The sequence below is a fragment of the Dermacentor andersoni genome, chromosome 2 (assembly GCF_023375885.2).
Source record: "Dermacentor andersoni chromosome 2, qqDerAnde1_hic_scaffold, whole genome shotgun sequence".
NCBI classification, from domain to species: domain Eukaryota; kingdom Metazoa; phylum Arthropoda; class Arachnida; order Ixodida; family Ixodidae; genus Dermacentor; species Dermacentor andersoni.
Window position 1 is genome coordinate 105,845,140 of NC_092815.1, and position 27,854 is coordinate 105,872,993.

The window sequence follows — 27,854 nt, forward strand, 5'->3', positions numbered from 1 at the left end:
GGCTGCTTGTTCAGCGCAACGCGCTCTGAGGGATCTGAGGCCGGAAATAGGGTTCCATAAAAAGAAAAGTAACGGAAACAAGGTGACAGAAAATAACTAAAAATTGGGAAATTAATATCTAACTGATATGGATGCGAAATGAAGGGCAGGAGCCACGTCTTCTTCTTTCTCCTACTCCTCCTTTCTTACGCCAGCTCCGGCTAGCAGACGTTATTTAAGGCCACTGGTCTCTACTATGGGGTGCAGTGGTTCAGGCAGTACCTCTCAAGGAGCCACTGACAACAATTACACGTATCCGCCAAAAACTGAAAACGCTTGAAGCTAGTCATAAGGTCCTCTTGTTGGGGCAGGAATTTGCTTCATGCTACCATAACTCAGTCATTTTCCGAAACGTCCTAAAGACTAGCATGCATAAGGAGCCCGGTGAACTTCGCTGACTGCTAATTTTAATCGCGTCTGGGCTCTAGAAAGTTACCTCGCGTATTCACCATCTAGCTTGGTTTGGTGCCTAATGGTATGGCTCAACGTGCTGCACGAAACCTTTACGTCGTCGTTGTCATTGTTGTTATAGTGATGACGATGCTGCTCCGGCTGATGATGATGATCATATGCAATGGCTTGTACCCACTAAAGGGGATAAGCTAAGAATCGGGTGGCAAGAACTAGCTCAAGATAATAACTGTTCACGGCACATACCCACATGTCTCTTCGTCTTATTTTTCTACTCGATGGCTTCTTCTTCGTCGATCTCTAATAGGCGCACAACTACAAGTACGCTGTCGTCACTGCGTTTCGAGGCGACCGCCCAAAGGTGCCTGTTGCTCAGCAGGTTAAAAAAAAAAAAAAAATGTTGTCTCTTCGGAAACTCGTTACAGGTGACTCCACCACTGGGGGTGCAGGTTTAAATGCCCAGGTAGTCCGGCCGTTTTCGAAAGCTGACCATCGCCGGCGCGAAACTAGACTGGGGCGACACTGCACGGCCAATCTGCGTTCCACCGACTTCCGGGAGGGAGCGGGGCCTTGCCGGTTGGCCCCGCTACCAGCCGCCAGGCTACGGCGACCTCGACTCGCGCCCCCTGAGCGGCTCGGACGAGCGGGCAGCAAGTACGGCCGACGGCGCACGTCTTCGGGCCGCGCCTCGCCGGGTAAGGTCCACGCCCGCCGCCTTTGGCTCTGCCTCGCCGCCTCAGCGATGTGCCGCTACTACTGGTGAGCCAAACTTGGACTTGGAAACTTGGACTGACCGACACGCAAATCGTGTACCCCCGGGCAAGCACTGTCATCTGTAGGAAAATGTCGAGAATATAGTAACGGTGCATGAGTATAAATGAAACGTAGAGCGACACACAACAAAGAGACGAGTTGACAGGAGGAAAAAGGGCGCTTGGTTTTTGGTCTGTTTACGTTGTTAAGTGAATGATAACAACATTTTGGAGTTGCTATCATTCGTAGTCGAGCTTCCGGACTTTTCTGCATCGCGAACACGAATCGAAGCTATTGGCAGGTAGTATATCTGTCGTGTGCAGAAGAAAGTTTTCAATTGTCGGTGCTAGTACATAGTGAAGCGTAAAGCCACAATGTGTACGAATACACTACCAGAGAAGAAAAGCTATTTGTATTCCTTATATCTTCGTCCTTCTTGTGCTTGGCCACCAATGCACACCATCGCTCTCTACGACGAGAGGCGTGGCGTTGAGGAGGAGGTTATTGAAAAATGACATTTTGGTAGAAGAGCCCTGTTAAGCAAGTCAATACCGCACAAATAAAGGGTGAAGTTCAGAAGTGCTCAAGACGAGGGCAGGACTTGACAAGTATCTATATTATCCATTTAATTGCGACGATTATAGGGCGGTCTGAAAGTATCCAGTGTCTTCTGCAAGAGTAACATTTATTTCACTGGACCAGTGAAATAAATGTTACTCTTGCAGGAAGTTAGTGCTGCCGGTTTCGTTTCTAGTGGCAACTCCTGAGTGCGCCTGAGAAGACTGTGAAACGTTGAAAAAGAATCAGTGTTATGCATCGGTATTTATTGCACGTGCCTAGAGGAACATGACGCTCACGTACGCTTAAATTTGAAGCTGTTAATATTGCGGGCTGCGTGGTCGATCGATGTTGTCGGCTCCTTTAGTTCAGTGCTTGTAAGCGGTGGCGTCTTCATCGCAGAACTCAGGGATGCGCTTCCTTTCCTCAAAGCTGGCGAAGAAAAGATCGCAGTAGAGAAGAGGTAGTCCCTTTAAAAAGTTTGTCCCTGTTATTTCTAGCTCCTCGCGCTTCTTCCTCTAGGAGGCATTGGGCCATCCTACCGAACAAGCTAATGTAAAAAAAAAAAAACGAACAGTTGAATTTGCAGCTCCAAGGCAGAGTATACTATAGTTTGGTTTCCCCTTACTCAAGCTTGTACTGCGCGTTTACTGCACACATACGTGAATGAATGGCGAAGGATCGCCAATCCCTCACTGTGACGTGGCGGCAACAACAACGCACCTGCTCTCATTTCTAAATGGCGAAGCTTCGCCTGTTCCTCACAGAGAGTGAAGCACGGTTTTTAACGTTAGGCTTGCGCCACACGTGTCTTTACGCCAACTGCCAAGCCGCAGTCGTGCTGCAGCGAACAAGGCCGCAGCATGCGCGCGTGTACGGAGACGGTGTGCAACGGCGGTTCCCTGCGCAGGCCCTGCTGGAGACGCAGCCTAAGGTCGTTGAGTCCAGCGCTGGCCAGGCGGAAGTGAAGCAAGCGCCGTCGAGTGCTGGGCCCTCCCGTAGCACAGGCCCGGACAGTCGGCGAATGACGGTAGCGTTCGCCGGCACTACTGGTGAGGCCTTTCGCGCTTGGCGAACGCTTTTCTTGGAAGACAGGTTTGGTCCGAAACGAAGACCTGCTGCGAGAAATGTTGACAGCATGCAGTCACAGCATACATCATACAGCCTCGGTATTACCAATACATGCTAAGACGATGAGCAAAACGAGAACCAGTTAAAAGCGGGAGCCAATGTATCGACAAGTGTACTCCAAAAGGACATCTTCTTGGGCAAGTTGTTTTATCCAAAGTATGTTATCATGACCATGTTGTTGTGTCGCACCTTGGCTCTCTGCGCATCAGCGGAAGTTGTCTTTTCTTCTATACGCTTGTTTAGGCTGTCATTAAACAGTTGATAGTTTGGCGCTTCACTGTCTTTTCTTCTGTCCCTTTTCAAGAAACTTATTTTGCGCCACAAAGTATACCTAGGAAATTCGACAAGTGGAGTTGTCTTTTTCAAAGGCGACATATGCTTTCCTCGGCACAGTATACATATTGTTGGCTGTCATCAATGAAAAACATGTCAGGACGCCTAGGACGCTGGATAGTCCGCTTGCAGGAATATGACTTTACATTAACGTACAAGTCTGGAAAAAGTCATCATGATGCAGACGCATTGTCTCGCTGCCCACTCGCTCTCTCCCGGTAACGCGCCGTCGTGTTCCGCACCACGTCGTTCCGATGCTACGCCTGCCTCACACCGGCTCTCGATAACGCCGCTGGACCAAGTTACCACTTTATAATACCGAGACCGATCAAGTTGTCCAGCGCTGTTTATTCCCAAAAAGGCAACGCCCCAGCTCATGCGCGAAGAAGTCGAAGAACAGGGAAGATGATGATGGCGATGTACAAATGAAAACGACGAAGTACGTTAATAGTGCTTACAATATATAGAGGTAGGTAGGATTCTTCTAAAGGGGAGAAGGGGCAAGGTGGGTGGGCGAGGCAATGAACGAGGGTGTCTTAGCGGCGAGTGTTTAGAATAGAAAAGAAAGGTGTGCTATTCAACGTCGGTGGAGGAATGTGAGGAAGCGCTGTGTGTCAGCCAGCCGTGTGTTTTTTCGTGGAAGAGGCCTGGAAGACGCAGGGCGTATCTGCTCTGCTTTAGGTCAGTGAACAATCGTCTCTGCGAAAGAAATAAAAGAACGGTAAAAAATGGCGCTCGTGGAAAAAAATTTACTAAGATGGAATAAATATATAAATAAAAGAAAAAAAGGAAAGGGGGGAAAGAAAAATGAAACACTAAGCAACCCAATGAAAGTTACTTAAGTGCTGTTGCCTATAGCTTGAAACTTAGCATACCGAATATATTCTAAGGCTCCTTTGAAACGTTTATGCCTATTGGTTGCAATGTCTTGAACTCATGGATGAGGTATGATTCTCTCTATTTTCTGTCTCGCGCAGAACGGAAATTTGACTGTAGGATGTAGTGTTTAAGTTCATCAAAGTTATGACCTGGTTGGTTGAAAGGCTCAGCGACGGCTTTGGGAAGCTTTGGGAAGTGGCAGTTCAGCCTGACGTTCACTGATTGTCCTATTTCACCGATACATTGTTTCCTACAGAAGGAACATTCAAGCATATAAATCACATCGGAGCTAGTGCAAGTGGAGCTGCTTTTCACTTCGTGTGTAGAACTACTTGCGGTGCTTTTAATTTCCGTGTCACTTCCAAGGTGCAGGTTTTGCACCTGGGGCGACAACATGCTTTTATTATGGGGGAATCATGTTGGCTGACGTTTACATGCAGTAACATGTCTTTAATGTTTCTGGTGCGGCGACAGGCCCCCCTTGGTACCACCGGGAACGCTTTTCTCAGACGCTCGTTACTTGATAATATTGGGTGGTATTTTCGACGGATGTTGTTTATCTTTGGGAGGGCATTAGAATACTTTGTTATAAAGGCTGGTGTTATAAGGCTTAGATTCTGGTGTAGGCTGTTTCTTAGCTAATTCCGACTGCCTCTCATTTCTTAACGCGATGTCATAAGCTCTGTCGAGAGGAATTTGGGGATAGTTTCTTTCTGCCAGCGCTGCTTTAAGGTAATTTAGGGAGTGGTTATAATCGTTGTTCTCGCTGCAGATTCTTATTCGTTTCACTTGCCCGACAAGAATTCCTTGCTTGCATTGTCGCGGATGACGACTGTTGTAGTCTAAATGTCGCTGGATATCCATAGGCTTCCGGTAAAGTGTCATTCTCAGCTTTCTATATTCTATGTGGACCGTCGTGTCGAGGAAGTTGATTGGACTAGGAGAGCGGTGAGCCGTGAAGTTAATCCAACTGTCCACTTATGTCGACTTGTCGAAACGTTGGCTACCAGTATTACCTTGTTCTCGTTTTGTTCATCGTCTTGAATTTCCATCTCCCGCCTCCCCCGTGTTTTCCCAAGTGCGTTCCAATTTTCACAATAATTTGGCACTGCATGGGGCCCAAGCTGCGAGACGCTCTGTCGCGCTTGCGAGATCGCGTGCATTTGTATTCAGGCAGTTTGCTAAGGCCAATGGTAGCCTCAGCTCTGGTGTCACGTTAGTGCGAAACAACATGTCCGTTCGAGTCATTCTGCACTTCGTGAACTAGTTCCCGCGCGTTCAGTGGCAGTTCTTGCTCGTGTGGAACCGGCACGGCGCCTGTTGCATGAACGCTGCACTACGGTTCTAGCGAGTGCAGGAAATGCTGTAAACTCGTCCTGAACGAAGCCTGCACTGAGTGAAACGAATGACAACGGGCAGATGTCGTCATGTTGAACTGGTGAAATCAATAGAGAAGTCCATCCCTTCGGGGACTGGTTCAGAAAGTGCAGGCGAATGAGTGGATCTAAAGCGCATTTTGCGGCAGGGTATACTACCGTCAAAAGAATAAAAATAAACTAAAAGAAACAAAAAGACGCGCCGGTGGTCTAATTTTTGTCTATTAAGACTACCTTGTTGGTCGGAGTAGCTATAGGCAATGGATGGATGCGACGTAGATTGTATGAGATCTGTATTCGTCAAGATATTCAGTAATGTGGAAAGTTGGGCTAGTTGGTGACCCGTCATCACACCATGTGGGTGAAGCAGCGCTCTGAACTGGACAAAGCGGAGAGAACACAAGGAAAACCCGTTGTTCTGTTCAGTGCGTTGATTCACCCATGCGGCATGATCATCAAGATACTGAAATGTTGTGGGTGGTTAGTTGTGAAAGGAGGCAACTTGGTGGCTTGATAATGCAGGAATTTGAAGAAAAAAAATTTTATTCGAAGAGCACTCCATTCCGTGCCGGCTGAGGTATTTAGGTTCGAGACAACTTCGAGTAAATGGTACCGTTTTAAAGTGAATGTACTTTTGGAATACCCTTACTTACATGACGATCCCGTACCTGTTAAAACTGACGCCGTAAGGTAGCTAAAGGCCCTGCTTGGTCATCTGTTGTATTTGCTGTAACAGTGCATATCACACTTCCTTTTGAGGCTGTATAATAACCACGGCTATTGGTGTTATTTGTTCGGCTTTTGAGAAGTTTGTGTGCCAAAGAAGGCGTAGTCTATGCGCGAATTTCGTTTAGATTAGACGGAGGACGGAGGGAGGAGGGTAGAGCTTAGGCATTTATTTATTGCTACGACTTGCATGCTCTATCATGTCCAGGAATTTTGGCCATTGTCCTTTCGGCATTCTGTAGAACTTCATGGCAAAGCACCAGCGTAAACGAATAGACAAATTTTCAGGAAATTATATTTAAAAGAATATTGGCTCGCTATACGGGTCCTGAGAAAGTGAAGTCCAGTGCGCCGCCGCTGGTCTTATTGCCGTTTCTTCTTCTTCCCTTTGCCACTCCTCGTATTAACGCTGCTCCTCGGGAGTCATAACTATGGCTTGCCTACCAAGAGCGATGCTGCAACAAGGATGTAATCAGTTGCTATTCTGGTTATTTTATATATGAAAGGCTAGTGACGTCACTCTCCACGTCGCAAGCTGCCGTCGCCGTGGCAACTTGCGCAACAGTAAGCTGTGCCGGACACCGTATGCGGGGAGCGCTTTGCAGTGTTATGAAGAAGTATCGTCAATGATGTGCTTTGGATGCTTGTTTTGTGCTTGTTCCTTATTGAAACGAATGCTGTGCTGTATCTTGTACGTACGATAGGCAAAGGATGTATGCAATTTTCGCTTCAATCGCTGAAGGCCTTTCTTTCTTCCGCGAGGACGCGCCTCGAAAAATCCCGACCAGCTAAAGGCTAACAGCTTCGCTGTTGAATTGAATTCAGCACGACTTGATTATGAATTCAACACCGACTCAGTGTACTCGTGAGGGATTGCATCGACCTATCGCACGATCGGGTGAAGGAGATTCTTATGTTGGAAAAAGTGGAAGAAATGGGGTAAAGTGCAGCGCAGTAACTGTCTCTCAGTAGAGGACAGTAGAGGTTAGTAGAGTAGGGTAGGGTTAGTAGTAGTAGTAGTAGTAGTAGTAGTAGTAGTAGTAGTAGTAGTAGTAGGGTTAGTAGAGGACAGTAGAGGTTCGATGAGTCTTCGTGGTTGTGATCGAAGAGAGCTAGGGTTCGCTCGCTGACCCCGCGTGCCTGTGGCGCGCGCAGGTGCTTCTTCGGTAGTGGCTGCCGGTGCGTCGGCTCCCAGTTCTGCGCGCCGGGGATGTCCGGGGGGGCACCGCCGCCGGGCGGCTCTTCGTCGGGGCAGCCGCCGGCCGGGTCGTCGTCGAGCAAGCCCACTGACAAAGCCAACGAGAAGGCGCTCGAGAAGACGACCGAAAGGTCTATCGCCTCCACGGACAGGTCGGCGGCCTCGTACCACAGCAGGAGGTACAGCCGCGACAAGTCGGTGACATCCCCCGACAAGGCATCGTCGTCCAAGTCGCCGACCAGGTACTCGCCGTCGTCTAGCAAGGGGCGTCGCGACAACGTGCCACCTGGAGCATCGACGTCCACCGACCCCTACGATGGTCAGGCGCTGCTACTTCGTGCAACGAGCATCGTCTTTGCTTAACCCGTCTAGAGCGCAATGAAAGGTGGCGCTTCTTCCGCGCTTCACACCCACTCACTAGCTTCACCCTTAAATTTAAGATATTCTCCCAGCCAGGACCGTAGGGAACGTCCACTTTCCATAAGCGCTGGGGTTCAAAGTTGTTAGCGCTAACCGGTCAGCTGTCGACACAAGCAAGATACGTTTACAGTACTGGTGGAAAAACAGCAGGGACGAGATGTAGCCGGAGTTGTTACAGGCATAGGCAATCTTACAATACCGAGATGTAGTTTTTAATGAGAAGAAAGAGTATCAAATAGAGTTAGGCAAAATGCTAGGCTTCAAATAGATGTAAAACTCATTGAGCTCCAGCAGGATAGGTCACTATTTATAGCCACCACGTATCAAAAGAGATGCCATTAGAAATAATAATAATCGTTATTTCTTAGCAGACCTAAGCGGCTACATAATATCGTTGGTCTAGGAACCTGCATTTTGTTTGGGGCTTGAAGAGGTCCGCAACCTCACATGGCAGCAGGCCACAGGCATAGAATCCCACAATAATTACGTAGTAACAGCTGTGCACAGCGCAAAAGACGAGGACAGAAGGAAGAACACAACACAGGCGCTGCTTCAGTCCTCGTCTTTTGCTCTGTGCACACATGTCGATACTGAATCACCAACTCGCCCAAGCTTCCACCTTATCAAGTTACGTAGCAACACTTGAAGTGCAAAGATTAGCCCTAATACATCGGTCAGAAAGAAAAGAAGAAAAAATAGAAAAGTTTGGATATATATATATATATATATATATATATATATATATATATATATATATATATATATATATATATATATATTGTAAATTATCGGCATGATTGAATGCGCGCGTTAGCACGGGAATATATCTTAATCTAATAAGAAAGCCCACTTACGAGTATAGGTACACATTTAATAGCAGGGAAACCGTCGAAATTTCCCGTCAAAGAGGATGATGCCATCGTATAAAGAGCCCTCGTGCAGGTTGGTGATGATGGTGATTTACTGGCGTCCCCTTTGAAGCGTGGCGGTGTGACAAGTAGTCATCCAGGCTGCTCGATTTAATCGGGCATGTTATACATGCTACATTGCGCGCGGCCCACTGCGCTCTCTGGACGACATTATCGCGATAGCAGTTATGCGGAAGCTTCAGGCGCCGTCACGGCCGTTGTCGGGCTGATCCCGCACACTGCGCATGCGCCGCTGCCGCGCGTAGGGTTAGAGGGCCTCCTGAGATGCGGAGTGCGCACCGTCAACGCTATACGCGCTCGGTCGCCTCTGCGGTGGTAGTGACAGGGCAGCATTGTGCCTTCAGCTCCAGTGCAGGGTAGCAACCTGGGTATCTATCGTCCGGTTAACCTCCCTGCATTTCTTATCTCTTTCATCTCTTTCTGCCTTCGGCTGCAGGGATGGGCGTTGTGCGCACTGTAAGCCCACTATAACATTCCTGCTGAGCTGTATGCTCTGCATAGTCCGGGCAGGAAACGTCATTTAATATTTCACTGTGCGCCAGCACCAATAATTTCCCATCAATCTAATCTCGCGCACCATCGAGCACTCCCTTTTCATTCCAGCGCTGGTCCAGATGCTTCCACTTTTTTTTGAACTCTGGTGTTTTTGGGGGTGCTGTGTGCGAGCTCAGTAGATTCACTACTCATAATGCCAGCACACAATAACTGATACATGTGTGTGTAGAGCAGTGACAGCGTGAGGCTTACTATTGGCATTGACATTGACATTATTGACACCTTGCTTGTATACAGGCAGGCTGGTAGGTAGGTAGGTAGGTAGCCAGGTAGGCAGGTAGGCAGGTAGGTAGGTAGGTAGGTAGGTAGGTAGGTAGGTAGGTAGGTAGGTAGGTAGGTAGGTAGGTAGGTAGGTAGGTAGGTAGCTAGGTAGGGAGGTAGGTATAAGTAGGTAGGCAGGCTCTTGTCTCGACTCGTCTCGAGCATATTTAGTAACGACAAAATGACGTGTTCGGTGGGTAGATCGAACCGGGGTCCCCCAACAGGTTCTACATACCCATGCTTGCTTCTCGCGTGCAGACGCCAACGTTCCTGTAAACTTTTGAGGCGTATTATGCAGCAGGACTTGTTGTTGGGTTGGTTAGTTTACATACCGTAGTACGAAGGCACAATCGCAGAGAAGACACACAGACTCACGTCACAGGCGCTACTAGCAACACTAGTAGCTGTTAGTATTTGTTAGTAGAGTCTGTGACGTTAGTATGCGTGTCTTCTTTGTGATTTTGCCTTCGTGCTACAATTTGTCGTCAACTAAACTATCTTGAGGCGATTGGAGCGTGCGTCACATTGCATATGAACAATGCGTTCGCGCCACAAGTGCAGGAATTGAACGCGTATCATTACTGTCTTTCGCGTCTGTCGCGCCGCATAGCAACAAGTTGATGATAAAATCTAGAGCACGTTAGTTTCACCACATATTGCATCAACTTATGGATCAGCTCAGGTCGTAATGCAACAGCTTGTTACGCTTCCACTCTCAACGCCGTCATATACTATCGTCGTCACCTTGATGCTGCTGTCGCAAACGTAATTGGATGTACAGAACCCCAAACGATGCCGAATAGCCAGCTACATTTGCGAGGTGCTTCTCATAACAGCGAAGCCCACAGTGACAACAATCTGCAGTGTTAATGTTTATTTTTTTCCAGTTGCTTATGAAGAGAACAATGAGGAGGATAGTAAGTACCATTTTGAAAAATGACGGCTCTCTTAATCGGTTCTGAAAGAGCGATATTCAGGAAATGTCATGAGAGAAGGGTTTCTTCGAGAATTTTTCACCTCAAGTGCCGCCTTTTATGAATAATTGATAACGCGCAGTTTGAAAACGAAATGACAGCGTTGACTGCGAAAGGCTGGCTATACAGAATAACTAGAAATGCAATGCATACAGAGGATAATTTATGTCGTATAAAAGCGTAATATATGGGCACGTAATTTGTGCTCCGTATACAGATAGCTATATTTACAGCTTAGATCGATACACGTTCGTAAATATTTTCACAGCGACATCGTAAACACTGGGAGGCTTTGTTGCAAATTCGTCGAAAGGTGTTCATGACGCAACGTTCTCCTAGAATATGTTTTACAGGTAGTATGGGGAAGGTAATAAGGTGAAGTTTACAGGTAATATGGTGAAGTTTTATTCTAGATCCAAAGTATCTCGTACTGATAAACTTGGCAGTGAGGGTTGGCACTTCGATAACGCTTGCACTAAAACAGCCTTGAGATGCTTAGGCTATAGTTATAGTTTGCTGACTCGCTTCATTATGTACTGTAGCGAGCAAAAGTAACGCACCTTTGTGAGCGCGTGCCGAAATAACACACGCCCAATTAAATACCCTTTTCCAAATCTCGTCATCGCGCCCCCTGTAGCACCTCGGCGCATGAGAAAGTGGTATATGATTGAAAAGCTCTGGCTCGAACCGAGCGATGCCGAAGTCCCCCACTCGTGCCTGTCGCAGTTGACTCATTGGAGGGCCAGAAGAGCGTGTTTTCGCACCTGTTGTCACAAGTCTACATTGGCATGGACCTTACCAAGGTCACCTTGCCCACTTTCATTCTGGAGAAGCGCTCCCTGCTCGAGATGTACGCCGACTTCTTCGCGCATCCAGAGCTGTTTGTCAGGTGAGGCACGAAAGATTAAACCCGCGGCAGAGAGCCATACTTGTTGGGGGGCTAGTTGGTGCATGTTTCCAGTAGAGGGTTATAGCGCCGAAAAAACACAACACACAGCAAGCGAGACGGGACAGGCGCAATACGGGAGCGACGGGACAGGCGCAAGCGAGACGGGACAGGCGCATCCCGTCTCGCTTGCGCACACAGCAAGCGAGACGGGATGCGCCTGTCCCGTCTCGCTTGCTGTGTGTTGTGTTTTTTCGGCGCTATAACCATCTTCTGCAGAGAGCCCCTCAGGGACAATGCCGCTTCGGAAGTTTTTATTTCGTTTCGTTGTTGAGAAAGGCTTGTTTAATATTGCCACCTGTTTCTGCGATAAATAGGCTCTGAAGAGGCACGTGCGTTTGATAAGATATAGCTTGACGCTAAAATCGGGGGGATGTTTGCATGTGTATGCGTGTATTGGGGGTCGATCTCAAAATGACAGACCTGATGACATTACCGTGACGTATAGGTAATTTTGATGACGTCATGAAGCAATAATTCTAAGCATATGATGCCGTCGCTAATAAAAAAAAGAAGGTGCGGCGCTGTTTCTTCTGACTGCGTTCAAGTGTGGCCAACCGCAGCGAACCATATATTTTGTTATAAAAATTGCTTGAGGTGGCGTTGCTATCGTACAGCTACCATGGTAACAATAGTTGGTATATGGATTTGTCTAAACTTTACGCTTGTGGATTCAGACTTTCTTTTAGCTTCATTTATCGCTACGCTGTACCTACCTTTATTGGCAAAACTTTTGTAGCAATCCAGATTTTCTAATAGTAGATATGACAATAAGATTCTGCGCGCATGCACAATCACTGCGAATTATTGCCTTTGCAACGTACCATTTTGTTGAAAATGAACAATTTTGCAAAGTCACAAAGTCTTTCAAAGCCAGAAGGACGAAGCTTAGTCAAATCCATGCACTAACTGTCATTCTGATGTTAGCTAGACGGCCGTGCTTGCAGCTCTTGTAGACACTGTAGCGCCAGAGATCCCTCTATATTTTGTAGGAAACTCTATGGCCGGAACGAAGCGAGCCAGCGTAAAATGACGTCACGACGCATTCACTTTCTAGTCATCATAACCGAAACTGGGCCCGTATTCACAAAACATTCTTATCCTAAACTTGTTCGCAAGATACAATTCTAGCCAATAGTGATCTTGAACATACGAGCTGTCACGCTGAAAAGCGTTCGGTTTGTTCCTTGTACGTATTGGTAATACTAGGTAATACTATATTACTGTATATTAACGCACTTCTTACCATGTAATTTTGTACATGCATTCACATATGTGGTCTAATTATTGTGTGTTGTAATCTTTGATTGTGCTCTCCCCCATTACACAATGCCTATAGGGGCCAGTAAGGTATCTTTAACTAAAAAAAAATGAAGTAAATATTATTAGCGAGTGAGACCGGTCCGTGGCAAACAGAACTTACGGACGAAAAGCTTTGTGAATTCGACCCCTGGTTCTTAGAAACAAGCATTATTGTAAATTATTTAGGGCGCTCTCATGCTTGCCAACATGTTCTTTTCGTGGTTCTAGAAAGCTCGAATCCTATTCTAACACGATAAATGAGATGAAAATATGATGTCGATACTCCCGTAACATGTCTATTACCGCGACATATATTGTCATCCACACACTTCCAAACGTGTTTCTCTTCAGAAAGTTGACAATAGTCGACAGAATTAAAACGCTGTCTATGAGACGTTCTCTTTATTATGTAGAAAAACATCGGCAGTCTTTGTACAGGCTGTCTGATGAAATTTTGGTGAAGGCAAGCCCAGGTTAGGCTAGTACCGCATACTTTCAAAGCTTTCGTTCTTGTTTTTTGTTTTCTTTTTTTATAGAAAAGGGTTGACTATTAGCAGAGAAAGTCAAGCTCAACTTAGACCTTTTTTTCCCAGGCTGCTGTGGCGAAGGTGTTAATATGACAAGACTCATTTTAGTGTACCTTAGTCCGGTTAAGTCTTTTTCGTGGTTTAGTTGGTTCTACGGCGTAGTATTGAACGACTAACAGAGTGAGCTGACGAGGACAAGAATGTGACACACACACTCACCGCCATATGTGTGTCGTCTACTCGTCTCGTCCTCGTCAGTTCGCGCTGTTATTCGTTTATTGTGATACACTCTGGTTAGCTATTACACTTCGGGCAGTAGAATTTCGCAATACTTGGCCAGTTCCAGTCTGCATGTGCTTTCGAACGTGGTGCAATCCTTTCTTTATTGGTACACAATTGACTAGAGGCGAGTGGGCATAGTAAACACCCTAGACGACACGGGCAACTGATTCGCGGGAATTCCAAGGCTGCAGCGTCGCCACTCCTCTCTGCGTTTCTGCGCCGTTTCTGTCACGAAAAGGCTTCGCTCGTTTTAAGACTGACTTATGATATGGTTTAAAAAACACGTGTCATCTACCGATCAAGCTTGGTATTTATTTTTGGTGTTCCTTTATGAATAGTCCTAGAGAATACCACGATAATCTCGATACCAGTGCAAACTATAGCGCTGGCGTGTTTTGTGGCCCGATATACTATGGCATGACGTAAGGAATAAAGCCAGGACATCGAAAACGCGTGGTAGCTAGATTTCGATTTCGGTACACGCTGAGAACTACAATCATGGGATGCGACACGAACACGGTCCTAGTGTTGAAGAAGCTAGCAGATTGAATAGTCACTGTAAACGTATTTATACCCTTAAGGATGTAAACTGGTTTACAGTGTACGAGGCCGAATCGACAAATTGAATGAAGCCCGGGAACACTATATAACAAAAATAATATTGCCGAAGTGTGGAGAAAGCTCCACGAATGGGTAAAGAGTCACCCACGCGATAGCACCACGAAGCTGTGAAGTAAATCTACGCACGCCTTTCTCAGAAAAGATATTAGGTGCGTCGTTGTTAACACGAAAGTCACACGTCGTCTCACGGCCTGCCCTGCGCGCAGCATCGTGGACCGGGGCGGCGCCAAGGAACGCATGGTGGAGGTAGTGCGCTGGTACCTGTCCGCCTTCCACGCCGGACGGAAGGGCGCCGTAGCCAAGAAGCCGTACAACCCGATCCTTGGGGAGATCTTCCGCTGCTACTGGAGGATCGGCGACAAGGCGGGCGTCAGTGTGCACACACTCTGGCTCTCAGTCTCCTGTCGCGTGGCCGTGTATCGCGTGCATAGGTGGTTTGTCAGACTCGAGTAGATTGGTGTGGTCGCGTGGCATGCTGTTTGCGTAGTAGTGGATAAATCAAGGAGGGCTCGCTTGAGTTGAAAGGCTTAAGTAAGAACTTCAGGACTCGACGCTGCGTACAAAGGTGGTTTTCATCATGCCACAGCAAGGCTATGTCCGTTTCGCTGTTGTTCGGGGAGTTACGAAGAAAGAAAATTACGGCATACAATAATAGCGTTGTAACGTTGGGTGGCAACGAAGTTCAACATGGGGCAGCTGATGAATTCTTGAACTTTTGCAGTCGGCTGTGCGCATATGTCGGTTTGTAGCTACAATAAGAAAGAGCCTTCAAATGATCTTGAACCTTACGAAATTTTTGTTGCTTGTAAATGATATGGTTAGCAGAAGGATTTTTGAGAAGTCAGATAAGGCAAAGTAATCACACAAGTTATGGAATCACGGCAAAACACAGTGATAGCACCACGCACCCTGCATTTGCCTGCCGGACTGTCCGCTTCAAAGATAGCACTGTTCCCTAACGCTCTGGTGTGGCCGTGTAACCTGCGCACGATCAGAAAGTGGCTGTTGCATGACATACAGAAGAACATAGGACCAGTAAACTACAGTCTTTTTTTGTAATCTATGGCACATTTAATTCTCGTGTACTTTTCGTTAAACAGTCTAGCGACCCCAGATCGTGCAGGACATATAGTGTTGAACCTTGCGATATTGCAAAAGTTCACTAATCACAGAAACAATTTATCGCTCTACGACTTCAGTTCATAGCGGATAATATCTGAGTGCAGAGCGGGCAACCAACATTTCAGTTCTCGTGAGAGTTACGTAAATGCATGGTGGGGATCTTGATCAGATGCCCTGCGTGGCAACCGCAGGTACCCGTACCCGACGGCCCGGTGCCGTGGGCTACCAGCAACGACTTGTGCTTCATCGCAGAGCAGGTGTCCCACCACCCACCTGGTATGCTGGCCAAATTTTCGCAGATTGATTGCTTGCAGACTGATTGATTTACGCATTGATTGGTGGGGTGCAAATTATAATTGTTGTTGGGACTTCTCGTTGAGCATTGGAGGACAAAGATCGCGACTTTCAGCGATTTCGTGAATTGACTTGACACCCAGATTTACGACCCTGCGATATTCTCCAAAGTTTAGACAGGGATAACGATTGTCTGAACTGAGGACTGTTTCGTTTGATTCTGAGTTTCTTTAGCAACCTCGACATAATGTGTCATAACGACGAGGTTACAGAGGTAGGCCTACGTGAGGCTTATCGTAAAAAGCGCGATGAGAAAGGCGCCTGCCACGCAACTCACTCAGCAGTACTGAAGATACCACACAACCACAAAAACATTACAACCTCCTGATCTCGATCCTTTAGGAGAGATCAGCGTGGTTCGCTGGCAGCCACCAACTTAGTCCCGCCGAAACTTCAACTCTATCCCCGACACCGCAACATTCCACTTAGTGAATTCACGGAATAAAGACACGTATACTATAATACGATAGCTCAAGTCAATGCTACGCCAACATCTCTATTCCATCCACCGTATAGAAAATCCCTACAGTGGAGCCGGTGTAATAACCACCAAAACGTGCCTGGCGAACCTGACATCCAAAGCTTCGTACGCGGCGGTGTGCTTCGATTTGACCAGAACGCATTACAAACAGCGGGGAAAATATTTCCCTTTGATTATTGCTCCTTGCGACTATCACCTTCCTGCCACTGCACACTTGTGTAGGAGAACTATATAAGCACTCCAGTTTTGAGAACAATTATCATAGCGCACATGAAATGTCACGAGTTACACCGGCAAAGCGCGGATGCATGAAGGAGGTAGGAGATGATTATTGTCCCGCCTGACCCAGCGCATCCAAACCTACATCCTCTTCCTCGACTTATACCGCGACAACCTCGTTAGGATCCCACTACTACTGCCAACAAAGTTCAGTACTCAAGAACACGATATGCAGCGCAAATCGAAGCCATTAGAAATGCACTGGTTACAGGCGCAGAATGTAACTGCTGTATTCGACTCGCAAAACTCGTCGTGGTATCACTGTATGGCAATAGCAGTATGACCGCACACCGAATTAAGGCCTGCTGGAACTGTCTAAAGTGCTACACGCTGTCGGTGAGGTACACCAGCAGGCATTCCAGGGGCTACTCAAGGCTGGAGAATATCTCCCAATTTATACCAACAGCAGAGAAGCAATCAAACGGCTCGACAACGGTACCGCCAAAATGTGCACAATCACCCTAACACAAACGTTTAAAAAATACAATGGCTTGACGGTGAAGGTGTTTATTACTTGCCAGGGCGCGCCAGCAGCATCGGCATCAAAGATGCACGTACCCTGGCGAACGAGACGACCGCTTCGGTACGGCATTCCAAGTACTGCCAGAATCGGCCGACCCTGATCCCGCAAAGCAAATCACTGCCTCCAAGCGAGAACGATGCCTCGCCCTCGAGACGCAAGTTCCCAACGCGATTCTGGAGACTTAGTACACAAAGTCTGGACGGGAGGCGAATTGGCAGAATATCCTCGCTAGCTTAAGGTAGTACACGTAAGAAGCAAACCTAACGCAGCCGGTAGTGAGGGCGGAAGTGCACTTGAAGCGGAAGCAACCGCATCAGTCGCATGCTGCACTTGCACGACGGGATCGCATCCTACTGCCGGGCATGTGAGATTACTAGGATATCGACTCACCGAGACCTCCGGCAGAAATACCTGCAACAGATCGCCCGAGAACTGAGTCACCGCAAGCAACGACAGAGGCCCCTCGGCACTTTGGTCTGTACCACTATACTCCTCAATGTATACATAGGTATAAATCTATACCTCTCAAGGAAATAAATTTGAATTTGAATTTGAAAATTTACGCGTCTAAGGCGGGCACCGGTCGTCGCATGTGATTCCATTCCTTGGACCGGCCCCCAAATATATGATGAGCGATCCCTTTTCTTAACGGATTTCATTAATTTAATATTCCTGCTGCTGCTGGCTGAGCGGCCATTGGAATGCGAGAAAGGAAGGAAAATGAATAGTTGCCGGCGGCAACTGCAACTAGTTTTGCGAAACGTTGGACTTGATCTCCGAAATTTAGGCGTCCGCAGCTCACCGTCGGTCTGTGCAATGCTTATAACTTGCACATTTCGGGGCTGAAACACACGCGGAAACAAGTTCCAAGCATTCACAATGCGTCTGCGATGGAGACTCAATCCACTTTTCCACAAACTGCAATCGTTGTAGACGTCAGGCTTGTAACGCGCATATAGGCTTTTCGGGGTTCCACACGCGAACCTTCGACTCGCTCACTTTTACCAAAACCCTCTGTCGCCTGGCTCTGCAGTGTCGGCCTTCTACGCGGAGCACGTAGCCAAGGGCATCTGCTGCTGCGCGCACATCTGGACCAAATCCAAGTTCCTGGGAATGTCTATCGGCGTGCACAACGTTGGCCAGGGCACCATCTGGTTTATGCGTCACGATGAGGAGTACGTGGTCAACTTCCCCAGCGGCTACGGACGCTCCATCTTCACCGTGCCCTGGATAGAGCTGGGAGGCACCGTCGACATCAAGTGCGAGAAGACCGGCTACAGCTGCACCATCGAATTCCACACCAAGGTGCGCAACGGCTCTGCCTGCCGCGCAGAACCGATGAGCTGGTAAAGGGCAACTCCGGCGTTTCTTCAGCCATATCAGGATATTGCCATTTTCAAATGGCACTGACAGTCTTGTCACCTGTAGGGTGGCTAAATTTGCTTAGAAATTCATCAATAAATTTAAATAACCAATAAACGAGATGCCGAAACCGATACGCGTAGCTGCTTCGTATGACCTCACGATGAGTCAATGACGTCAGATCCTACACTACCATAATGTAAACCCGCAGAACGCGTGCTGAACACGCAGGATACGTGGCGCGAACGCCAAAGAAGTGAAGCTGATGATGTCTCCTGACGACACAGGGAGCTTTTACAGAGTTTCCGAACTAGACAGCCGCAATTTAAGCGATTGTTTCAGCGACAGTAGCGGTGTAGTCTCTGACGTCACAAACACAGGGGGGCCAGTAGAAAGTCATGAGTGGGGAACGCAACCAATCTTTAAAGTTCATTTTCAGGAAAACTAAATGACTTACAGCCATATAGGTTGGCACATATAATGAGAGTGCAAAAGAGAACGCCTATTCAAAATTTTGTTGAGATCAGTGGACATCAAAAAATTGCCGGAGTTGCCCTTTAACCTTCGACTCGGAAGTTCACGTATAGGGAAAGTGCTCCGATTACTGTGAGTGCGTGCATGAAGGTAAACCGCTGGCAGCTATGGGCAACCAACGATGGACAGGAAACGCTACGGCAGGTTTATGGAGTCACGGTCCGGTAGGAAGGCTACGAAAATGGCTCGACACTTCGAGCGATAACAGACGCGCCACTGTATCGGCGTTCGCGTTAGTCCCGTGCGTCCGTGGCCACGTGGGTTGTGAGGAGAGCATGCGCTCCTGCGCTCTATATAGCAGGCCGTTTGCTCAGTCAGGTCAGAAGCTGGACACATGTGGCCTCAGGATGAGCGGACAATTTGGTGACGCGAAATAGCAACGTATTTAGGGAAAACTGCTTCCTGCACTCGCGCTGTAGGCTCTGTACTACGGCGCCTGCTGGTTGCCCGCAAAATATGGGCTTTCGTTGCCACATTGGCCAGTGCATCTACATTTTACAGGCTGCACCTCGGCCAGGAAGGCATGCGTAGCAGTATAGTTAATTGAAGAGTTGATGGAAACGGAACCAATTAAGCCGGGGCTGAGGGGGGCTAATAAGGAAGCATTCTAAGCACCAAGCTGAGGGGGCCGTTGTTAGGCGCCCTTACAACGAGAGCGAGAAAGGCTATGCAGTACAAAAATCTGTTATTGGAAGGATATTGCCATTTCACGGCGCGCACATTTGACCTGGTATTTCTCGAAACAGGCGCTAAGCACGAAACATTTCGCCCGACGTTAGCTTCGAGAACTTAGCCGGCTTAATTTCTGTAGTTACACGCATCCGCTAAAGCCGATAGTTGGCAATTGCACTGACAATTATCGTGAAAATATTAAACGCCCGCCGTTGATATGAAGAAGCTTGATCAGTAAATCATATGCATTGCATCTTCTGTTCTTAATAATCCGAGGCAGTCGTCACTGAAATATGCGGTATAGGGCTTTCTGTAGCTCGAATGCGGGAACGTCACACCGAAAGCGGACAAACTTTCTTTTTTATATTGTAACAATATATTCATTTCTAGAAGAGCCACGCGGCAGTGAGTATATATGTCAAGTGGCCCGTATCCGCCTTTAATTGCTCTCCTGTATATATATATATATATATATGCGACAATACGTTGCGACGAGCACAGCCGCAGAGTAATTCGCTGCGCCCCGTGAATGACTGTTAGAGAAGCATGCAAGGGCAGCGAATTACTCTGCGGCTGTGCTCGTCGCAACGTTGTGTCGCATCAAGCGATGGCGCAGAGGTCTTACAGGAATGAAGAAGTTGGTTTTGCTCTCTCCCTTCCAGCTCGTCACTGCGGTTTCTCTCAAATGTTTCCGGTACATATACCTACACAACCCGCGTTGCGGTGGCTCAGTGGTTATCGCGTCTCGCCGCTGTGCTCGAGGTTGCGGGCTCGATTACCATAAGCGGTGGCGCCGCGTTCCGATGGATACGGAATGCCCTCCAATATATATCCAGAGCCCTCCAATATATACGCGACGTCCCTCGAAGCCAAACTGTGCATGCTTGGAAACGTCGAACCCCCCCCCCCCCCCCCCCCCCTATTTCTCCTGGCACCATCCAGCGGACAGCTCGATGACACGTTCCACTCATGCTGTGCAGCCGTTGATCGGAGGCAGGAAGCACCAGCTGACGGCCGAGATATTCCCGCCCAACGACAAGCGACCTTTCCTCACGGTTTCTGGCGAGTGGAACGGTGTCATGACTGCCAAGAACATTCACGGGGTAAGAGACCGAATGCGATCTGCGTTTCGAAACTTTGGGATTTCGTTGCTTTTTGAGCGCACGTTAGCAGGCGTGAAGCGGCAGCCCGAGCTTACTTCGTGTGTTCGCTAGACCCGAAGTCTCGCGTATCTTTAGACGGTTCGTATCAGGAAATGAAGGGCGGTGCCCGAATCGGTGGCAAACTTCCATTTCGTGCGACGCAAAGGCGGTGGTAGCTCGTGAGTGCATAAAGAAAGCGCCGAGATCGACGTGAATATTCTGGCTTCCAAGGCACGCGACAGCTTGCCGTGGCCTCTCGTATAGGGCGGGAAGCATTTGTTTTACTGAATCCTTCCAGGCTGGCACAATTATTTTTAATAATATGCTAATATAATAATTCATGAAAAAATGAAAAGAAAGAAGAAAGCTTTAAGCATTCTTGTTTTTTTTTTTGCCGCACAAGTTAAGGCTCGAAGAAACAATTACCTCGGCCACCTGAGACTGGTTTCCTGGCAGAACTTAATAAGCAGTCATCATAGCTTTAAGGACACACACAAACACTATAGGAGTGAGATATTTACGCGGTAATTAATAGGTGCTGACGGAATTTTGTTTCACTGTGGCACCGTATGCCAGAACTGCCAACATAAAATTAAGTAGGAAGAACAAGGAGAATTGAGGGGCTTTTTTTGTTTGCTAGTTATAACTTCATGAAGCTAGCAGACAATGAAACCCGGGATAACGCATGGTAAATAATGGTTTTTTAATTGCAACACAGAAAGAAAGACTTTTGCCACTGTTGGGCGCCCATGTGTGTCGGCTCTCATCGACGTCGTCTTTTCGTATAGGGTTTTATTTCGTAGTTATTTATTATTTATACATTGCAATTTAAATGCTTTCCGTCTGTTAGCATTACAGTGTTGTAGCTAACAACGGTACGAGCTTGTCATGAAAAATTGTGATGAGTGCAACTTTTCCACAGACCGAGGTCACCTTCGTCGACACGACAACCATGCCGATCACAAGGAAGATCGTCCAGCCGATAAAAGATCAGGTGGCCCACGAGTCGCGCAGGTGAGGTGGTGGTGGCCGAGAAAGAACGACTTAACTGTATTTGAGATTACAATTCGGGCCTTTCAGAGTGAATGAATGGCATTTTGGCTAAAGGGAATACTGTTTCCTTGTCCACCCTCAACATCCCTGTCCCATAAATGCCAGCGCATGTTGTGTCCGGCAAAGCGCCAACCCCTAGACAACAGAAGGACTGCTCCCTTGCAGTCGTTACGTGACACGTTCAGCCCAGAGTTTTCAATGAACTATGCGTTACATAGATACGAAGGTGGTTGCGTGTAGTTACTGATACCTTATTAATAGCGCGGAAGAGGAACCACCGTCTTTACCAGTTGGTTTTCTTCCCAACGATGGATGGATTCCTCGTGAAGTTTAGCTCCCGTGACCAGTAGAAACACGTGTATTGACCTCTTCTACAGCGGTGATCGTTAACAGCTACTGATTGGCCTAGATACACTAAAGAGTCATTTTCGTATTCGACGTTTCTCGTGACACGTTGGACAGGGTTTTCTTAAAATAAGACCGCTGCCATTTCCCAAGATAATCGCGTCGTCGCACATATGGGTTTTAGTGCGCAGTACATCTCCACTCAAGCCTTAACGCCTTTTTGGCGTTTAGTCTACGGAAGTCGTTAACAGCTGTGCCTATGGGTTTTGCGCGGCAGGTGCCTTCCACGCGAAACACGTGACGGCGTCGCGTGAATGCAGGACGTTCCCCCGCCCTAACTGTCCCACCGCATCGCATAACGCACTTGCTACTGACGAAGTGAGAGCACAGGCAGGCATACCAGTCTATCCTCAGTTCCGTTTTTCACACCCTGCCCTCACTGCCGGAAACATAGCTTGATAAAGTTCGATCAGCCGCAGTTACTGCCATTTGAGTTTTATATAAAAAAAAAGTACATCCTGCTTGAAATGTGTCGGTATATGATAAGGGAGCATGGCGAAACCATCAGCCCTATACGCCTAAAACATGTTGCCTCTTCGTCGTCCGGGTAGGTTGTGGAAGGACGTGACGTTAAACCTGAAGCGCAAGGACGTGGACAAGGCCACGGAGGCCAAATCACTGCTGGAAGACCAACAACGGAAAGAGGCGGCGGCGCGCAAGGAGTGCAACGGCAAGTGGGAGACCAGGGTGCGTGATTGAGTGACACCGCGTGATTGCGACGACAATGTGATAACGTCATTATTATTCGTTTTTAATTCACCAGAAACGATCTGTATGGGTGTCTAAGTTAAAATCTGTAATTAAGCAGCTTCGCGGAGGCCCACCCAGTCGTTACCTGGCATGGACGGCATTGCGTTTAGGGTGCGCTATATGCAGTAATGTACTCACGATGTGGTTTTAGGAGAGATAGAGCAAATAAAGTTACAACAGAGGCCCATAGACGGGAATTATGAAGCACCCTTACGGTATGCAGATACACAAAGAAAGAACTTCGCTGCTGTAGTATAGTAAAAAAAAAAAAAAACAATATATAGTGCAACGGAGAAATACATACAACGAAATAAAATATTGAAAACATAGATTTCAATTGTCAGTGTATTAAACACAAAATGTTATTTCCCTCTGCTAAATAAAAAAAAGCCTTCTGTTAGCTTGCGTTGTCCACCGAACCAGCGCAGGCCGATTTCTAACAAAGGGATCTGTGGATCAGCCCGAGTTAATGTAATTCTTTGGTCTCCTTTTAGCGAAACTGCGATGCACATAATACGTTATCTGGCAAACGGCTAGCAATACCAGTAGGCCCGGCGCACTTTCCTTAGAGAAGAATGAAATCTCACGAAGTGCTCCCGAGAAAAGTAGAGGCTCTACAACGTAAAGCTATTTCAATATGTTTCTACTCAATTTCTGTCATTTGCCATCCATGATTGATCAAAAACTTTTCGACCATGCCCACTTCACTTGTCTGTCACTCGACGTCATGAAAACCGCGAAAAATCCCCATCTGATATGACGCATACACACTCATTATACGTATTTAATCCGAACAAAAAAATTATTTCCGATTCTACGCCTTTATCATTATTAGCAACCCGGTATTGGTCAAACAGTTTCGAGATGTTTGCACTTCGCCTGTCGGTCACGCGACGTCACAAAACGCGAAAACTCGTCACGCCAAGGTGACATGTACGCACTAAAGATGCACTATATGACCCGCCGAACAAAAGTGAACATTTTTTTTCTCGGAATAGCAGGAGACTGCCCTGCTCCGAAATAAACACAAGATGGCTGCCCGCCTATCGCTCTATCACTGGCTACTCGGAGAATTGATTTTTTTGTGTATAATAAAAAACATTTGCATGGCCGTATATGGTTTTCGAACCCTTTTGGCATGTAAATGACATCGACCTGCCAACTCTTCTTCGCTGAAGATCAGTCTTAGCGGCATGCCATCACGATTTTCGACCAGCCACCGCAAGCTAAGTCAGGGGAAGCGGCCCAATCGCAGTCGCTGGTGCCGCTGTCCTCATCCGGTTATCACTGCAATGGCTGGTTACCACTGCAACCCTCTCCACTTCTGCGTGCCCCCTTTCCTCACGTCAGCCAATTAGATGAGAAAGACCTGGCAAGCTAGGCAATGCCACTCCCTTCGAATGCAAATAAAAGTGACCTTCCACAAACGAGGCAAGCGTTTGATTGTGCTACCCAAACAATTTTGTGGGTCACCGCCCTATGCGTGCGCCGGCGGTCACGTAAAGTCGTCGTTGGGATATTGGGATAGAATCGGAATGAAACAATTTTACGTTATAGGACCACAGTAATGCTACTCAATGCCAACGGAAAGCTTTTTGCTGCCCAAAAATGTGGCAGTCTTCAATCCCAAGAAGTTCTTGTGGACAGACTCGAGCGCTTGTGCAATACCTGAAAAGAACGGGTTCATTTTTGTGGATTCTGTGGCACATTTGTATTGCAGGCAATTAACACAGCAGTTGCACCCACACGCGACGTACTGTCTGACAGTGAGGCCTCAAGAAGCCATTTCGGCAAGAACACTGTCACATGAGAAGTCGCTTTTCAGTGTATGAAGAACCAAACCCACAACCCAGTACGACAGCATAGTTTTCAAAACGGCACGTTTTGTTTCCCAGTTCTTCGTTTTGTTTTATCCCCGCAACGACGCAGAAGGATAAGGTGCTTTTAAGCTTGACCACACGTTTTTCTTTTTTTTTTCAGCATGCAGTATTTCTTGAAAGGTCCAAATTCGTTAGGAGTCCTGGACTTATTGCTTCTTGTCCTCCGCGACAATGCTTTAAAGAGCACGTTGTGGTTAGCCCTCGCTTTTGAGGTAGAGTTGAGCAGAGGGAGAAAAAGCTGCCCAGGTTTGCTAGGCAACTGTCTTTGATCACTTCTAGAGCAGAGAGTTCCCTGAAGAACCTGTATGCTGTGCCAGCAACGTGCTTTCAATGGCAGTGGGTCAAGCCGGTAATAATGACGAGTTCCCCATTATGGAAACGTTACGTTCATTATGTCATCCGAGGAAAGCACGGAGTGGGCAAATTTCACCTTTTTATCATGTTTGGTTGAGTTGTGTTGCTGTGTGCGAACGACACTGAAGTAAGAAGGATGTCAAGAAGCTACGAAGAGTTTTGCGGGCCCGAATGCAAGTCTGTAAACGTCATGCTGTGGTCCCGCATGCAGTTGAGCGTCGCCGATACTTCTTTTTTGAACAGCACCCACGGGCGTTTTTGCATTTCGCCTCCATCGAATTGCGGCCACCGCGGCCCCCGAGATTTGATCCTGTGACATGATCCTGTGACATTATCCTGTGATCCTGTGGTGTGATCCTGTAACGCCATAGACGCTAAGCCACCACGGCAGGTCATGGTTACGCCTGCTTTGTTGATTCAAATATTTAATGCATATTTGCGTAAGGTTTTCCGAAAGCGGCATCTGTACACTTCAGGACAAAATAACAGTGGAAGAGCACCTTCACCAGATAGTGTGAACTACAGTCATGTTCGCTGTTTCTCGTCATCAAGGCATGAAAGAAATCACACGTCTGCGATTCACTGCCGTAATGAGAATGGCTGAATTCTCGGGCACATCTCAGCTGAACGTAATATTGCGCTTTGACTTGGCCAAATGCGTTCTTGGGCCTCCCGCCAGACGGGACAACCAAGCAGTACTTGAAATATAGCGGGACCGTGGGGGCCTTTACTCAGGGGCTCCGCAGAGTTCGTGTATTCATGGTCGTAGTCTCCAATGCAAATGTGTGGTGGCCAGTTTCCTCTTCAGCGCTACGCGCACGAGAGTGCGCATCTTTTCTAAATCGGAGCTTGATTTTCCTACCACTCCGGAGTTTGCCACGTGTATACTTGTCGGCGAGCACACGACAAAGCGGTCACGAAGCAGACGAATTGGCTTATATAGACATTTGTACTAACCCTACAGAGGTGCCGATGACATGCTCTTTTCTCTGTGGAATTGCGCAATTAAGCAACCAAAGGTGCCCAGGTATTGCCACTGCAACAAATATCTACCTTCAACTGCCTAATTGTTTCGTTAAAGGAAAGCTTTCCTTTACTTGCTCTCCCTGGTTGGGCGTGTCTTCTGGGTCAGTTTATGGCCTAGTAAATTGAGCCGATCCGTGAGACAGTGTAGTAGTAAGTTGGGACAATCCAGGAAACTGTAATCCGCGTTGGTGCACCTAGGTCTCTCGAGTCGCGTGGTGAATGTCGCGCGGTCGCACGGTCGCGTGAACATTTTCGATGGGAGAGAGTTGGTAAGGGTTATCGGCATAAAAACCCGCATTGTGGATATAACCGCCCCGGGCAGGCGTTGGTCCCCGGTTCGAATCCCGGACCTGAACGAATTTTTCCTCAACTTAAGAGCGTTATTCTTTCCGAGAAACCCGCACTGGTTTCCTTTGTAGCTTTTGCTACATTCGGGAGGATGACATTTTCTCCCCTTTCGTAATACTTCCCCCACCTTGCGGAATACTGCAGAAGTGATTTTTCACCGTGCGTTTCTGCAGAATTTGCACCTGTGTAATGGGACCGAAGCGCCTTCTCAAAGCCGAGAAGAAGCATCCTATCGGGAAGGCACGTACTCGCTATGTTGCCAAGCTCGGTGCAGAACACGAACGGTTATGTACGCGTTAACTCGAATAAAAAAAAATAAAAAAAAAATAAAATAAAATAAAATAAAATAAAATAGAATAGAACAGTAAATCTGTGATTGGAGAAAGACGTGAACAGCTCATTGCGCCTAAGTGGAAATAAAATTGCGCAACCACGTGTGTCTGCGCATAGCTTTTAACTGAAACGTTTCCACAAAGCTTTGATTAGGGCAGTTTCCAACAAGCGCAATGCATCTCGCCGCCTTTTTTCCCTCAATACTCACGTTCGTCTGCGCTTCCTCTTGAGGAGACAAAATTGGGATTATTCTATACGCAACCATATATAGTGATTTTGCAACGCAGGCAGCATAGACTCAGAAAGAGTCACGTCTGCGTTAGGGTGGCAGTTGATCGAGGCACTACTCCTCTTCCCAAGCCTATAGCCGTTATTTTCAGTAGTGCGATTTCGTGTCCTGTGTCCGTTTATGAAAATCTCGGGACAGAGCCCCGAAAAGACATGTCTATGCTAATGGGAATCGAATTTACGACCGAAGGACGTGCCGAACTTTATGACCGCTATGACGCTATGGCGTATATGACCCCACGAAATTTCTTTTGGTCTTCTTATTTCTTTGAATTTCGGGGACGCAGGTGTTCGAGCCGCTTGGCGAAGGCTGGACGTACAAGTATCCGCTGCACAAACGTCTAGCGGCAGCGAAGAGAGGCGGTAAATAGACGACCAGCACGACAACGATGAAATAAGCTCAGGGGCAGCGGAGATCGCGCATAGACACATTGAGGCTTTCCCATGGGTTCCCATCAGCACGCCATCACCAGGTGTCCAGCGGGCTCTGTGCAAAGGGTCTATCGCCGCTCGCTTCCCCGATGTCACCCGGGACTTTCGTCAGTGTCACTTATAAACTGTGGCGCCGATTTTGGTTGGCGATGTGCCCTTTTGGTTCAGGCGGCGAGGTCTGGAGCAAGTTTACTTGCGACAACAAAAAAGGTTTAGCGTCAAAACATGCTCAACGGCTTAAGGACTGTGATAATAAATTAGGCTCCACGGGAGCCTTCGTTCTTTTTTTTTTGCA

General features: G+C 47.5%; 1 protein-coding gene across 2 annotated transcripts; it reads left to right on the top strand.

The window, feature by feature from the left end:
* Positions 1-425: 425 nt before the first annotated feature.
* Positions 426-27,854, top strand: LOC126541482 (oxysterol-binding protein-related protein 9-like). 2 transcript variants are annotated; one of them, XM_050188233.2, is made up of 12 exons: positions 426-1,209; positions 2,672-2,813; positions 7,362-7,723; positions 10,457-10,486; positions 11,270-11,432; positions 14,428-14,590; positions 15,535-15,619; positions 18,014-18,285; positions 20,529-20,651; positions 21,613-21,704; positions 22,700-22,835; positions 27,415-27,854. In XM_050188233.2, exons 3-12 carry the CDS (start codon positions 7,417-7,419, stop codon positions 27,496-27,498), a joined length of 1,455 nt encoding a protein of 484 aa, XP_050044190.1. In that variant the 5' UTR covers positions 426-1,209; positions 2,672-2,813; positions 7,362-7,416; the 3' UTR covers positions 27,499-27,854. The 2 variants fall into 2 exon arrangements, with proteins under 2 accessions (XP_050044190.1, XP_054932653.1); XM_055076678.1 differs by having other exon boundaries at positions 426-1,145.

Excerpts from the sequence above, each read along its gene's own strand:
- LOC126541482 (XM_050188233.2), top strand. The coding sequence starts at position 7,417 with ATGTCCGGGGGGGCACCGCCGCCGGGCGGCTCTTCGTCGGGGCAGCCG. Across the intron at positions 11,433-14,427 it reads CATCCAGAGCTGTTTGTCAG|CATCGTGGACCGGGGCGGCG; the intron begins GTGAGGCACGAA and ends CCCTGCGCGCAG. Across the intron at positions 15,620-18,013 it reads GGTGTCCCACCACCCACCTG|TGTCGGCCTTCTACGCGGAG; the intron begins GTATGCTGGCCA and ends CTGGCTCTGCAG.